At 44.8% G+C, this 14630-nt stretch overlaps 1 protein-coding gene across 2 annotated transcripts; it reads left to right on the top strand.

The window, feature by feature from the left end:
- The first annotated feature begins 2630 nt into the window (after nt 1–2630).
- On the top strand, nt 2631–12765 carry LOC131880148 (zinc finger protein ZFPM1-like). 2 transcript variants are annotated; one of them, XM_059226675.1, is made up of 5 exons: nt 2631–2881; nt 5793–6081; nt 6149–6603; nt 6665–8992; nt 12055–12765. In XM_059226675.1, exons 1-4 carry the CDS (start codon nt 2878–2880, stop codon nt 8896–8898), a joined length of 2982 nt encoding a protein of 993 aa, XP_059082658.1. In that variant the 5' UTR covers nt 2631–2877; the 3' UTR covers nt 8899–8992; nt 12055–12765. The 2 variants fall into 2 exon arrangements, with proteins under 2 accessions (XP_059082658.1, XP_059082659.1); XM_059226676.1 differs by lacking the exon at nt 2631–2881 and adding an exon at nt 5275–5630.
- The last annotated feature ends 1865 nt before the right edge of the window (nt 12766–14630 follow it).

The raw sequence follows: 14630 nt of genomic DNA on the forward strand, positions 1-14630 counted from the left end.
GTCAAAGATATAAGAATGTATTGTGCAAAAACTTGCTTGACATTCTCTTTCTACCAGCTCACTAACCAACCAACCAGCGTATACAGCCAAGAAGCAAAGCTCGGACCCACATTTAAAGGCGGGCTTATCAGATGAAGGGATCTTCAATTCCCTTGGTCTGATAAAGTACCAAGACAAGAAGGCCGATGGAGAAACATAACGTTGAAGAGAGCGAGACCCAAAGATACCGGAATGTGCAGCAATATTTGCAAGACACTCTCAAAATGTGTTTATACGATACCCGGATTGCTCGTTCGTTCATTCGTTGGTCGGGGGAGCCAAAATGCACCAAGTTCAATCTTGGACTGCTCGTCGTCTTGACTTGTTACTAGTCATGGTGGTGCTGTATTGTACGAACACTCTTTTTCCATGGGGGTTATATATCCTAATCGTAATCTTGATCTCGTTTGAGATTGAAGATAGTCGAAACGAGAATAACGTCGCCGTTGATTCAGCCAACCAAGCTCGTCCGTTGGTTGGTTCGAGGTTCATGGTATGTACGTAGTATGCGCACAGGGCTCACATCAAGCAAAAGAGCGGTAGGCTGTCCAAAGACTGAACGAGAATTGAAGATGAGTGTTTGCTTTTGCGCTTTCAAGGTATTTATGTTCTCATTTGTGTTGTACAGAGGTAGGCGTGGAATTCCAGGTTTTCGTTTAGGGGTTTGCTACCAACTTGACTGTGGCCTTGGGTTGGCTTTTCAAATCATCGGGCCTGATTGCTCCTTATGGGTACAAAGAATGTAGCCGGAGAGCTACGAAGAGGATCCAGGAAAGATGCACGGAGACCCAAACGTTGAAAGATCTTTCACATGATTGGAGTCCCAAGATGCCAGAACCTCCATGCGATGGATTCAACGACATGCAGGACGATGCAGATAAGGAAGAAGGGGAAAAAATCGAATCTTCTACCAACCAACCAACCAACATCCAACAACGAACCCACCATCAACCCATAGCGAAGCTCAGATCAGTAAGCAGGCATTCTATACTAGACGAGTGCTGTTGGTACTTCGCCTCTATCATGGATGCTGCCTCGATCTTGGAGGTGCTAAAGGGTATGGGTTCGAAAAAAAAGTTGGCCAACGTGTGCATGTGGGCCATCACCGGGAAAAGACGACGAACACGAAGACCTGAGCAAAGATAGAGTTGAGTTTGTAGATAAGAGAGAGAGAGAGAGAGAGGAGAAGGAGAAGGAGAAAGAGAAGGAGGAGGAGGAAGGGGGTTCGTCCCCGTTGGCTCTTCTTCTTCTTCCTCTTTCTACGTCCTTTTTCCATCTCATTTTGGTCGGGTGTCTGGATGGAGCTCGATCGTTGGTTCGTTGGTTGGTTCGTTCGTCGGTCTCTCCTTCTTTTCCTTCCTCTACCACGTTGATACTCTACGCCCTCATCTCTTTCTCCGGGTTTATCAAGATCTTTCTTCCTTATCTGCTCCCTGCCAGCAGTAACTCCAAAAGTCGTGGATCCAAGATAGCATCTCCTATCGCTCCAACCCAGCCAACTCCAAAAACTCCATCCCAAGGAAGAACAAGAAGACCTACGCCGAGAGCAAAGAAGACGACGACGACGACGACCACGACGACGACGACCACGAGGAGGGATCGACCACGGGAACCTCCTAGTACATAGAGGACGACGAGAAGAATAGGTACCCACAAATTCCATCTTTCTCTCTGATCCATCCGTTCATCGCTTCACTCTGTTTTGCATGATTCGCGTGGCCAGGAATGTCTAAATCGCACTGGTTGACATTCAAATCTAACTTGACCCAATTTTCTTTCAAAATCCAACTTCGAACACATATGAATATAACTAGATCATTTAGGGTGTCTCAGATCTCTTTGGACCACTCGGATATGTCAAGGGCGTGAGTGGAGCGATACAAAATACGTCCGTTCATGCTCTCTCTCCGTTTCCTTATCGCACAGCTTCAGATTTCCAGTGGAATGTGCTGTGCGTCTCTCCAGCCGTTATAAATCCATATCAGGAGGTCTCCATTCTCAGGGAGCTCAGTCGAAGGACAGCCCGTCGGGTTTGGGAAGGTTTGGGAAGGGAAAATGGGAAAATCCGGAAAGACAACGTGGTTGCAATGCATTACAAGTGTCCCGTCCGACGAGTTGCCTCGTGACGATGGTAAGTGATCCTTCTTCGCATTCCAGATGAGGAGCGACGCTGCTCCCCGTTTGTCGTTCCTCTCGGCCTCCGTCCGATCTGCTATTCGTACGTAGTCCATGTAACACATGCTCAACTTTACTACTAGCGAACATCGTAGACTAAGGCTCCGAACCAGGGGAAAAAGGCGATCGAGGCAGAGGCGCTCACTCGTACTTCATTCCGGCCGAGGTTCGGGATTTTGAATGGGAGCTGCCTTCCTTACCTTCTTCTCCAGTTTTATGCCGAAGGATCGCGGACCGAGGAAGAGAACAAGGAGAAGGGAGACCAGGAGGACCACGACGACGAGCAGAAGGAGGGGATCATGGTGGCGAATGTGAGTGTACTACATGTGAGAGTGTTTGAGCTGGAAAAGATAGTTGCTGTCGCTGTCACTGTCGTCGTCGTCGTCGTCGTCGTCGTGCTTGTCGTCGTCTCCATTGTAGGAGTAGTAGTTTGACTATTGACTTGAGAGGGAAAACAACATCCTAGTTCCAAGTCAGTGTGATGAAGTCTGCTCGACCGAATCAAAAGTGTCAATTGAATGGTGATGGACTCTTGAGAAGTGCTGTTTGGTCAATGGTGGTTGTCTTTGCCTGATTCAGCGACACCTCCTCAAACTGATCACCAAACCTGATTCATCGTTCGCTCTAAATAAGGAGATCAACAAACCAAATTATCTTCACACCATGGGTAAGGGCCACACCAAGGGCCTCAAAATAATTGAATCAATCAACCACTTTTTTGAGGGGGCCAGATTGATTTTGCCTCCTATCAGCGGAGAAATCGCTAACAAAGACCAGTTTTTCGAGATGGTCCTTTTTGCATCCAATCTCGCTTGGTGTTAGCGGTTCACAGTCTCTGAACCCGAGCGAGCGGAGTGAATGTGAGTGGATGGATGGAAGGATGGATGGAAGGATGGATCATCGAGCCAGATATGCCCAATTCCTTCAATGTCGTGTGGTTGTTGAGTTGGAGATGTCATCATCTTTTAGGCGATGGCAGGTCATTAATTAGCCAAAAAGCCTGTCCGATACAACGCCCAGATCTCGGCACCCGATAGGCGGTCGGTTCCAGGCCAAATTGACGACAGTGTACGTATAGCTGTCGATCCAGAACACGCTTGACAAACACTTTGAAACAACACTTCAAGGAGCATAAAAGACTGGTCCAAGAGCCAAAGGGTAGGATTTGTTTCCTATCCCATTTCCCCTCACAACCGCATCAGCCTGAGCACAAAATGCTTACATGACGGGCATGGTTTTATGACCCACATGCATGCGGTGCTCATTTCCTAATGAGAAGGGGGAGAGTACGAGTACACTTGATAAGGATCAGTCCTGAAATCAAGCACTGATACCCGGTGCTTGAGTGACTCGACTGACTGCGCGATCACCCGCTTATTGGACGTAAGTGGGAGGAGATAAATCTTAGTTAGAGGGAGACAGATCTCGAAGGTGTGATTTAGAATAACGAGCTCTATCAGTGGGTGCATGCATTTGGGGTGCCTTTTCAATATGATATCGAACTTGTCTGCTCCGAAGTTAAAGAACGAGAACCACCGATAGGATAGGACCCGGCGCTGCTGATGTTGTTGATGCTGATGCTGATGATAGGAGTGCTCCTGCTACCCTTGTATCACTGCTGGACGTCAGGGAGATCCCGATAAGCATTTCTTCCCACTCGCACTTGATTCAAGCTACGAAGCACATCATCATCATCATCGTCATCATCAACATCTTGAAACAAATCCAAAGTCTTTTGAAACAGATGCAAGAGAAGCTAAAGGAGAACGGGGAGGAGGAGGAGGAGGAGGAGAGAAAAGATCCTGCCACTTCTGTATCTTCGCTCGAACTAGAAGTAGAGCAATGAACGTGCAGGCTGCCACTTCTTGTTGGTATCTCCTCTCACATCGGAGCTCACATACCCAGAAAAGGGACCATTAAGTCACACAGAAATGATCCTGTTTTATCGCTGGAGATAACGCCACACGCAAAGTCAGCTCGGAGGACGATTTTTGGGTTTGCCTTTGATCCGCCATATCACCTACCATGGTAGCATCTCATACCAACAACACCCAATCTATTCACCACATAAGTTAGAGGGGGTTGCGAAACCAGGCCGTCTCAAGGTGTGTACCTATGTACATATTTCGTCTCCTCACGTCAACAACCACGACGATTGAGCGCATGGCAAAGCAAGATTATGACTCACATGAGGTTTGACTAACCCCATAATTAGGAAATCACATCATGCATGCTTTAAGTTTTTGGAGGTTTTTGGACTCCCTGTTTGTACGTATGTAAGAAGGTAGCTAACTAGGTAGGTAGGTTTGTCGGTCAATCATCCGGATAGCCCATTCATTTTGTTCGTGCGGTTGTTCATTTTTCCGATTATTATTGAGCCTCTATGACTTGCCATCTTGATAAGGCCTCAAAGCAGGATCCAGAAACGAGGTAGCTCGTCTATCAGTCTTCGATTCATTTGCTTTTTTTAGGAACCTTTCTCGGTGACGAACTGTGTCGTCTTGGCGCGTCGTTCGATGACTTCTTTTCTTCTAGCATTGCCTATCTGTCACATCATCTCGAAACGGCACTCATTCACTCACTTTCGAGGATCGGCTGCGAGAGAATGTAGATGTCGTAGAAATAGAGGTGGCGGTATGGTGGCAAGCAACCGAGCCCCTTGGCCGATTAAGTAGGCCTGAGAGTAAGATGGGCCACTGATATTTCTGGCAGAGTGGTACTTGTAGTCGTCGTTTCATATCGACAATCAGTATCAATGCCAGCATCACTTCTCAATAAATTAGGCTCCGGTCTAACCACTTGTACGTACATGATGATGCATCAGTCAGCCTCTCTCTCTCTCTCTCTCTCTCTCTCTTCTCTCCTCTCTCTCTTCGTAAGTTCTTGTGGGACTTTTAATCTTATCTGCATCTTTAGAAGGAGCTAGTCCTCCTCCTCCTCCTTCGCCTCCTCCTCCGCCTTCTGCTCCATCTTTTCGTCTCCTGGTCTTCTAGTCCAGCCAGCAACTCCCTAGTTCATTTCTGATGGCCAAATGTCGTCTCAAGTCCACCTTGCTTGTCTTGTTCTGCTATCGATTCTTCGTCGGTACCCTGGGTAACCCAACCAACTAACCACCATCACAACCACCACTTCTCGACCAACCTGATTTAAGCTTTGTTTGTCATTCTCATTCATTAACACTTGAGACATCGGGCCACTCAGTCAGATTGGCCCAAGATCAACGCTGAACGCTTGTCCCACAGAGGGAGCTCACGAGGAGGAGAGAAAGAAAAGGAACGAGGGAACGAGGCAAGGAAGGAAGCAGGGAAGGAAGAAAAAGAGAGCCGTATTAATTCAGTTCTGATCTGGTGACATCGCATAGTACAGACATCTCACACCAGTGCATACCATTCATCACACGCGAATAAGAATGTAAAGTAAGACATGGATAGAGCCACATAGTTGAGTTTTTGAGTTTAAGAAAATACTGTCCAGCCTAACATCATTAGGAGAGAATGATAAATATCCGATTGAATTTGTTCAACCTGATTACCCATGCATTCTTCTTTATCATGGCTTCTTCTTTCCATCAATTGCAGTGTTATCCATGTTGTCAACCATTCCCACTGTCAAACTTCAAACCACTGGCAGTGTGCAGCCATCACATCTGTCTTCGACATCGTCCAGTGTGGTAGTGACATCGGTGATTACAACGACTTCAAATAATTTGTCCTCACCTAGCCAGGGCCGGGGTCCCTTGGACAGCCTCTCTAACGTCAGTGACATGTCAAGGCGAAAGCAAAGGAATCCCAAGCCCTTGATGGCATCCAGTGAGGGTGAGGGCGAGATGGAGGAAGCCGAAGATCAAAGGAACCAATCCTCAACCAGGTAAGGGAAGAGTGATGTCCTTTTCTCATCTAAGATCAATTATCATTGGTTTCTGTTTGGGGTGCAGAGAGAGCGAAGAAGATGAGGAGGATAACTCTTGTCACTCCCCCGGTCCTCAAGATCTCAGTGGCATGGTGAAGGTGGAAGTGACGGAGGATCATTCGCGTTCAATCAATCACAGCAATTATCGATCTGAACCAGGAGAGCGATCCTCTTACACCCCCTCTCCACCGGGTTCAGATATGCACGTTTTACATGCCATGCCCTTGCCTCAACCGCCACCTTTGTCACGCCATTCCCGCATCCTCAAGGATTCCAGGCACAATTTAGATCTCAGTCGTGAATCGCCATCGCCAGGTTCTTCTGGGACCAACCTTCCTCATCAGGGCATGGAGGACTTTTTTGCCAAAAACAATATGCTCCATTTTGGGGATGTTCTGGTAGGAAATCACCCGGACGCCCCTCCAGTTCCAATGGTGATTCCAATGGTCTATCTTCTTCCCGTGTTAACCAAAGATGGAGGTAAGTCCATGTGTTATCAAACATTGATACAAAGAAAACATGAATTCGTTCTTTCTTGCAGGCAGGTCAGAGTTGAGGTATAAAATGTTTGTGCCATTGAATGGTCAAGAACCGATACCTCTTCATCCTCCCATTCCTCCGCACATAACACCCATGGCACCCATGCCAATGAATGACGGTGCCGGCCCTTCATGTGGATCGATTGATGTACGAAGGCCGAAAACCAAATCTCCAGGGCCATTGAATTCTCGGAAAAGAAAAACCTCAGCCAGTAGTGATCATTCTCAAAGTAGAAGGGACTGTACCACACCTTTGGATTTGAGTAAATCTCCGAAGAGTGAGATTGGAGGCGACTATGAGGCTGAGGATGAAAATGAGGACCATATTGAGGTGTCGAACGAGCAAGATGAGAATCTTCGACCGCACGCCAAGCGTCTCAAAAATCGATCTCCAAGTGAAAACTCCAACCCCGGACGAACTCCTCCATTGTCCAATGTTGCTAAAGACCAAGTCTTACACAACAAACAGTCAGAAATTGAAGCTCATTTCAACTTTTTGAGAGTAAAACATCTCGAATTTTTAAAGAATCAGACCCAACTTCAGCCCGCCGGAGCTGTGGTCTCCGAATCACGGTGCGAAGAATGTAATATCAACTTCTCGAAACACCAGAATTATGTTGCCCACAAGAAGTACTATTGCTCGAGTGGGAATGCATCATCATCGAACAATGGCAGCTCGAAAGTTGCGGGAGCGGGAGGAACAGGAACAAAGAGCGCCATGTCAGGGTCGGAAATGGAAGATCAAGCCAAAGGCCAGAAGTCTTCATCCCCCGTCAACAATGGTGGACTCAAACTTGACGGGAGGACCTCCGTCAAATCGCAAAGCTCGGGCCGATCTCTGCCTCCGCCTTCGCCAATTCCCCAAGCTCCACCATCCCATCATCCACATCATCACCATGCCTTGCCACCTCTGGGGAGTATGTCGGCAGCCGCCGCGCTAGAACTTCTTAGCATGACTTCGGAAGCAAATCTGGGGAAGGACATGTTGTTACTGAAGCAACAACACGAACTCCTAATGAAAAGTGAATCCAATCCCCAAGTGGCAATTGGCCTCTTAGGCAAAGACTTCATGCTCCCACCACCTCAGGGCAGTCTCAACCCCACGAAGCAGCCCTCGGCATCATCTCCAACATCCGGAAACTCTTTAGGAAGTTGCACTCCTCCGGCGGGAACCATTCCCACTTCATCCTCCAGCGGCGCACTTTCTCCTGCTAACCCGGCTTCCCATCCTCCTGGCTTGTCACATTTCGTTTGTGAAGGGTGTGGGATCAAATTTAAATCTGTAACAAACCTTCAGGCGCACAAAGCTCGTTATTGTGCCGGTTTAAGAAAGGCTGAGGAGATCAACGCCTTCGAGGCAATGATGAAGCGAGCCCAATTGCCACCCCAACCTCAATTTCCTATGGCTTTATCTGCGGCAGAAATGATGAGTTTTCTTAACGCCAAGAGTCTGGAACAACAAGCCAAGATGGCGGCTGCCGCTGCTGCCCAAGCCGCCGTGGCTGCTGCCTCAACTCGGCTAGAAAATAGTCACAGCAAAAGGAGCTTGTCTCCGAGTGGTTCCAACAACGGACCCGATGATTTCTGTTGCATACTGTGCGGTTTTAAAGAGCATTCAGTGGAACGACTCAAAGAGCACATCAACATGCATTTCATTGGGCAGATCAAGCGACAACCCGCCGAGGAGACTGATCTGAAGGATCCGGATAACAGCCTCATCAAAGTCACATCTCCGAAGGCCATTCAAGCCCAAAGAACTTCAACCGTATCCCCCACAAACAGTTCCTCCCACGAGGGAGAGACTGCTCATCCAGCTTCCGACGATCAAAGTGGAGGATCACCAAAATCTTCGCCTCCTTCGCCTGGCCAGCCTCGTCTTACGCTCTCCTTATCGCACAAGCGAAAGGCCATCTCAGAGGATGTGGATTGCGATACGACCAAAGACGCCAGCGATACTAAAGGCCACGATATGATGCGCAAGCTATCCAATCAAACCTTCGGGTTAAGAAAGGATAATGAAGACTCGCCCAATGATGGGACTTTGCCCAAGAGAACAAAATCCGAAGACAATGGCCGATCAAACCATCGGATTGGCTCTGATCTCCTTCAGCAGACGCCTTCGTCTTTGCGATGTGAGCCATGCGATATCGGCTTCTCTCATCTCAGCAACTACATGGCTCACAAGAAATATTATTGCCGAGGTCCAAATGAAAACGCCGAATCTACCGATGATTAGCGAACCAAAAAGGGGATCCTTTTCCAGTCACCTGAATCCTTCAACATATCAACTAGTCAATCTTTGGAATGCCATTCATAACGATTATTCAGTGGTAAGTAAGTAAAGCACGTGCCTGCTCAGGTTTAGAGCTTCGTCTCCATTCTTTTAAAAGCCACTCAAGACAATGAGAAAAGAGTCATGACGACGACGGTGATGATGATGATGATGACGACGATTCCCTCAACTTGCAATCACATCAATTTGTAAGATCTCTGAAACGATCTCCTGGGTCTGAAACCCATTCCATTCTTAAAAGAGCACAGGGTGTTGCACCAATCTTAACTCCTTCAAGTAGACTTCGTCTCGTTTACAGACCTTGAGCACTCGGTTTGTTTCAAGACAGATTTGAATTGTGTATAACTGCGAGTTAACACTCAACTCGCATCTTGAGGTTTTATCGGCATGATGGAAGGAACCATATATGGGTGCAGGCGAATATCTAAACCTGATTCCTTCATTCTGATCAAAGTCGTGATATCACTGGGCACCGGTACAAAAGTCGTATCACATCTGCATTATACGCCACAGCTTCTCACTCTTTCCAATAAAAACACTTCTTGCTAAGTTCGTAAGTTCGCGTCGAGAGATGGAAGGACCAATTTGGACTTGCCATTATCTGAGGTTTATCATTTGATTGGACTGGGGGTTGCCTGAACTGTTTTGAGTTAATACGAGTGACTTCTTGGTCAATCTTTCGAAGTGTACATACGCGTTCATGACTCTTCTTTGGCTCTGATTTGACTTGAGCAGCAGTATGTACATGTATATGTGCAGTAAGTTCATTCACAGTACACATGAGAAGCCCGAACAACGAGCTGCTCTTTGGCTTAGGAAAAAAGGGAAGACGACAGCGTGAACGAAAAGCAAATTCCACTAAGTCACATTGGAAAATGGAGATTTTATCGCGAAATTTAACGCCTGTGGAATTTTTTTTTGCAATGCCAAACTGCTCGTGCCCAAGGATCGAATGCTTTGATGTGAGTTAGAAGGTCTGGGCCTGAGCTGAAAGATATCGTCTAATCTCGCTCCGAAACTCGGGTTCAGCCAGCCACTCACGTTCGCCCAAGTACAATCTGAATGAGAATAACACTGCCAATTTTAACACGAGTTCTTCTAGAATGGCATACCCGCATTTTCCATCACCTTTTCATTGATCCTTTGCGGAATGGCTCTGTGCCAATTTAATGATGGTCTCGTCTCAGTAGAAGTTGGAATTTTTAGTTGAAGATCCTGCTCAATATTTCCGCAACCCAAGAACTGACCCCTTCCCCTCACACTTGTCTGTATTGCCAGCATTTGAGCTCACAATCATGATTTTGTACGGATTCTCAAACATCCACAAGGGTTGTTCACAGTGTGTGGGTACTCGTAGAAGCTCTGTAATTTTCAGATTCCAATCGGAGAACTGTCTCTCGGATAAGATCTCATCTTTGCGGCTCTCAAGTTGCCCATCTTGTCTGCGAGTCTGCCTCTACTATGTGTGTACCCAACTCACAACGTGCGCACAAACGAACGAACTCTTCTTACGTTGATAAATGCTAGCTAGCTTTATGTACGTATGGACATTGCAGCCACATGGGTAGGCAAGTAGGTACGTAAATACAGTGAAGTACGTTCATACTATACACATACCATGTGAGGAACTTGGAGGAGACGTTCCAAAACGCTCACTGCGAAATCACATCAAGAGTTATGAAGAGACTCGTCTTGAGCATTAAGATCACGTAGAGATTTGATTTCAAATCAATCTTAGAACACACCCGGGCTTTCCTGAACTTCTTCCCCGCTTCTAAAGCCTACAAACCTGGTCCAGCCCGGCGTTGCTAGCAATGCTTTGCTAAGTATACGTTTTGGTGGAGTTGTAGCATTGTTTAGTTAGTAAACTAGCGAGTCCGCTGACTGTTCGTAAATACCCCAGCCATTTCAGGGGATCTTATCATGGATCTCCATCCTGGTCCCTTTCAAATGGGGGATTTGGGCGATAAGATATCACATTTGGAAAATCCTCCAAGAATCGAGGGCGCTTCCGATCGAATATTCAAATCGAGATCTGTGGCAAAGGTCGTTGCATTGGTCGCTATCGTCACTTCTCGCCATAGAAGGGCCTTATTGTTTGAGCTAACTTTGAATTTCGTTGGTGAAAGGCTTAAGAATACTTGTACTTTTTTATCAAGTCTAAAACAAAAGTACATTAGCCGGATGAAATCAGATCAGTCTCGGCACTTTTCGCCAAACGCTATTCAAGTCTTCTAGGAAAGAGAAAATTAATGCATTTAGATCCTGGATGGATTGTGGATTAATATCAGGAGTTCGCTACCACTCCTACTGATTGTTCTATTGGATTGTTGAGCAAGTGCCTGAGACTGGATAATGAAAGCGTCCTATTTACAGATGGATGGTTGTACATCAATACCGGAGATTTAAAAATGATTTGCCATGCACAAGTGATGGCGGTGGTTGAAGTGGTTTGCAGACAAAGGGGGTAGTAGCAAATCTCGTAGAAAACATCTCATTAGCCTCGTAACTGGTTTGTTTGGCTAGCGGTGCCTTGTCTCGTCATTTGGTCGACCGTCACATGTTTTGGAGGGGATAATGTTGCGTAAGAAATCACTAAATTGTTTCGAGTACATTTCTACACAACAGACATGCGCTGTTCCAAGGAAGAACATTCAGACATGTCACCCTCCTTGCCCCAAGTTGTTCAAATACCAAAGATGTAATGCAAGTTATCTTTTTTCAATTCGCTTTGCTCAGAAACCTAAAAAAGCCTTTACCAATTAATCAACATGTATTAGACATCTACGGTCACAATTGAATTGAGTCTGAATGAAATAAAAACAAGGCGGTCAGCTCGAGATTACAAATATGAAATATTGCTTCTGACAAAGAGGTAAGAATTTCTGAATTGCTCATCGAGCTGGGAAAGAAATTAAACCCAGGACCTTGAAAGAAGGAACTGGACCTGGTTGAACTCGTAAAAGAGGTTGAGAAGGTGCTATAAGCGTAGTTGGGTGAATAACATTTATCATCATGCCAATTTCAGAATGCCACGTGAACAAGTTATCAGTTGCATCTGTAATCCATATCTAATGTGCTTTATAATTGATTTTTCAGAATTTCGTCCTTGTCAATTGAGAAAAAAGAACCCACATATCAATCTGCTGATTCCTCAAACCCGTGGATTTTGTCATCAATTTCATGGCGATTTTTTGAGTTTTGAAAAAAAAATCAAATCTAACAAAAAGAAACCCCTATAACAATGCAACCCTTTTCTTCCTCCTGTTTTAAGTCCTTTCTTTTCCTTCTTAATCGGAAACTGTCGTATTTTGATTAGTTTACTAAAGAGAAGGCAAGATTCCTCAGAAATTGTATCTGTGATAGTCACTAGCACTCTAATAGCATCATATCTTAATTACTTGAAATTTCGACTGTCTATCAGCAATTTCTTCCCCATAAAAACCGCTCGAATTAAGAAGGAAGGAATATCACTTCAACTATACGGTTCGTGTCATTTGCTTCGTTCTTCATCTTGTTATTAATACCACTTAATTGTTAACATTGAGTTCACTTTCCGTTTCCTTTGTACGAGGAAACCCTAATAACTTGGCCAAGTGTAATGTCATGATGATTAAACACGTTTCACGCTAAAAATGAATCAAGTGGTGTGTTGACTATGATAACCTATCTTCAAAAATGCTTGGAAAACTAAGGGCACAAAATGATTTGATCCAACTTAACTTGTTCAATGAAAGAAACAATTAGGGTGGGCATGTTTTGGTGTCGCTCGCATAACGGGAAATTGATTGCCGTAACGGGAACCAGAATGGCAAAATTGATCGGCTGTTTATCCATTGCCCTATTACAAGAGGATAGCTTAAAATCCCCAGACTGCAGAGGATATACTGAGAATTGATCGCAGTCTAAAGACTGTAATTGAAAACTAGGCTGCTTTTACCCACATTGTGTGCCTGGCCTGGGAATTACATAACAGTTCCGTAAGTTCCGTATATGTGGGTTTACATTTTCGCCTCGGATATGTTGGAGGAAGTGTCCGTTGACGGTCGTCGATAAACTTGAGGAAGAACAACAGCAACAACAATAATGGAGTCACAAGTGCTTTTTTCATTAACAGAAACACAAATTTTCTGCCAAGACGAGCGAACCAATTCGTTTATTCCGGTCACATTGAGCAGAAATGTGCTGCTGTAGAGGTCAGCAGCATGCTAGGCTAGCAGAAGAGATAAGGCGAAATGAAACACACGTTGCAGAAAAAGAAACACAAACACGGTCTCCGTCTTTGTTTTGAACTGCTTTATAGAAACATATTTTTCTGTCTTTTGCTCTGTAATGCTTGATGCTCAATATCGAAGAGTCAAGCTCAGCGTTCCAAAACGTGGCAAGCCGAATCCAAAGTAATAAATATAAAGTAATAAAATAAGAACCGTAGATTTCTTCAATTAACGGTCGGTCAATTTTATATCATTTACATGCAAAGTCGATCGTTTCAAAGTTATGTTGTCAAAAGCTTACGTAGCTAACCAAGAGCAGGCCGAAAATTCAAATTTCATGTAGTGTTTACTACATAACTTTGAACATGTCTTCTGAGTTCCCTAAGCATCGGTTTAGGCTCAAACTTGGCTGAGTTCATTTATTCAACAGGATCTTGTGGTCGTATGAAGTGCTTATTTGAAATAAGATGAGCGGTATTTTTGCTTCCGTTCGCAGTCCTTATCTCTGGAGGTCCGTGGTATATCCAAGAAAGATCTATTTTAAAGGCGTCAATCGTCAGTGCTTTAGCCGTTCCTCAACCCAAGCAACATATTACAGTTACAATTGCTTTGGTCAAAATGAGTACTTCATAAAACACCCATTACACGACGAATAATGCCATCCATGGTGATACTCGATACAGTTACTTTTCCTGAAATTTAGACGACCAATATTTCAGATATTTTTGACCCATAAATCGCCAAATTAACGGCTTTTCTATTTCAAATCCTACTAAACTTTTCGTACACTGATGAGCAATGATTTTGAAGCTTGACATGGTTGTTCAAAATTTGTTGCATTTTGAAGATTCGAAAAGTCAAGACTGTTTTGTACCTTTTCGACCGGCTATTTTGTCTTGTTTACAAAGCTGCATTTTTATCCAGATCTTAGTTCCTCTTACAACTTTGAAGACCAGTTCGTCTTCGTTTAGCGGTTGTGTACTTCATTACTCCCATTCTTGATTATGTTTATTTGGTGAGATGTTTGCCAAGCTAATGGAAAGGCATAATAGGACAATCATTTCTTTCTAAAGGTTGAACTACTTCATGTCTAAGACAGTCTTAATCTTATGGGGTTTGAAAGACTGCAGAGTTTTTGAAATTTGAAAGTTGGGATGCGAAGGATGTAAATGAAAATTCAAAATAGATCAATAAGTCAAATAATTTCATTGGCTAGGGTTAGAGACCCTGGTCAGAGACGCGCGAGGTTTGACAAGTGGCTCCAATTCAAAAAAGTAAGCGATCACTTGAACTAAAAAGTTTCCAAGCAGATTTTGAATTGATGCGCTGTATAAGGATGTGTACTGTCATGAGAAGCACCATTGAATATTTTCTTCAAGAACATTGCGAAATTTTACTCAAAGACGAGTAGATTCATGGATGTGGCATTTTAGATTGTTACTACTAGTTTTGTTACTTTCT

Source organism: Tigriopus californicus, chromosome 5, assembly GCF_007210705.1.
Source record: "Tigriopus californicus strain San Diego chromosome 5, Tcal_SD_v2.1, whole genome shotgun sequence".
In the NCBI taxonomy this organism is placed as follows: Eukaryota; Metazoa; Arthropoda; class Copepoda; order Harpacticoida; family Harpacticidae; genus Tigriopus; species Tigriopus californicus.

What these genes read in the sequence shown, in the direction of transcription:
- LOC131880148 (XM_059226675.1), top strand. An exon ending in AGGAACCAATCCTCAACCAG is followed by an intron (nt 6,082 to 6,148) that starts GTAAGGGAAGAG and finishes TTTGGGGTGCAG; the next exon opens with AGAGAGCGAAGAAGATGAGG. An exon ending in CGTGTTAACCAAAGATGGAG is followed by an intron (nt 6,604 to 6,664) that starts GTAAGTCCATGT and finishes TCTTTCTTGCAG; the next exon opens with GCAGGTCAGAGTTGAGGTAT.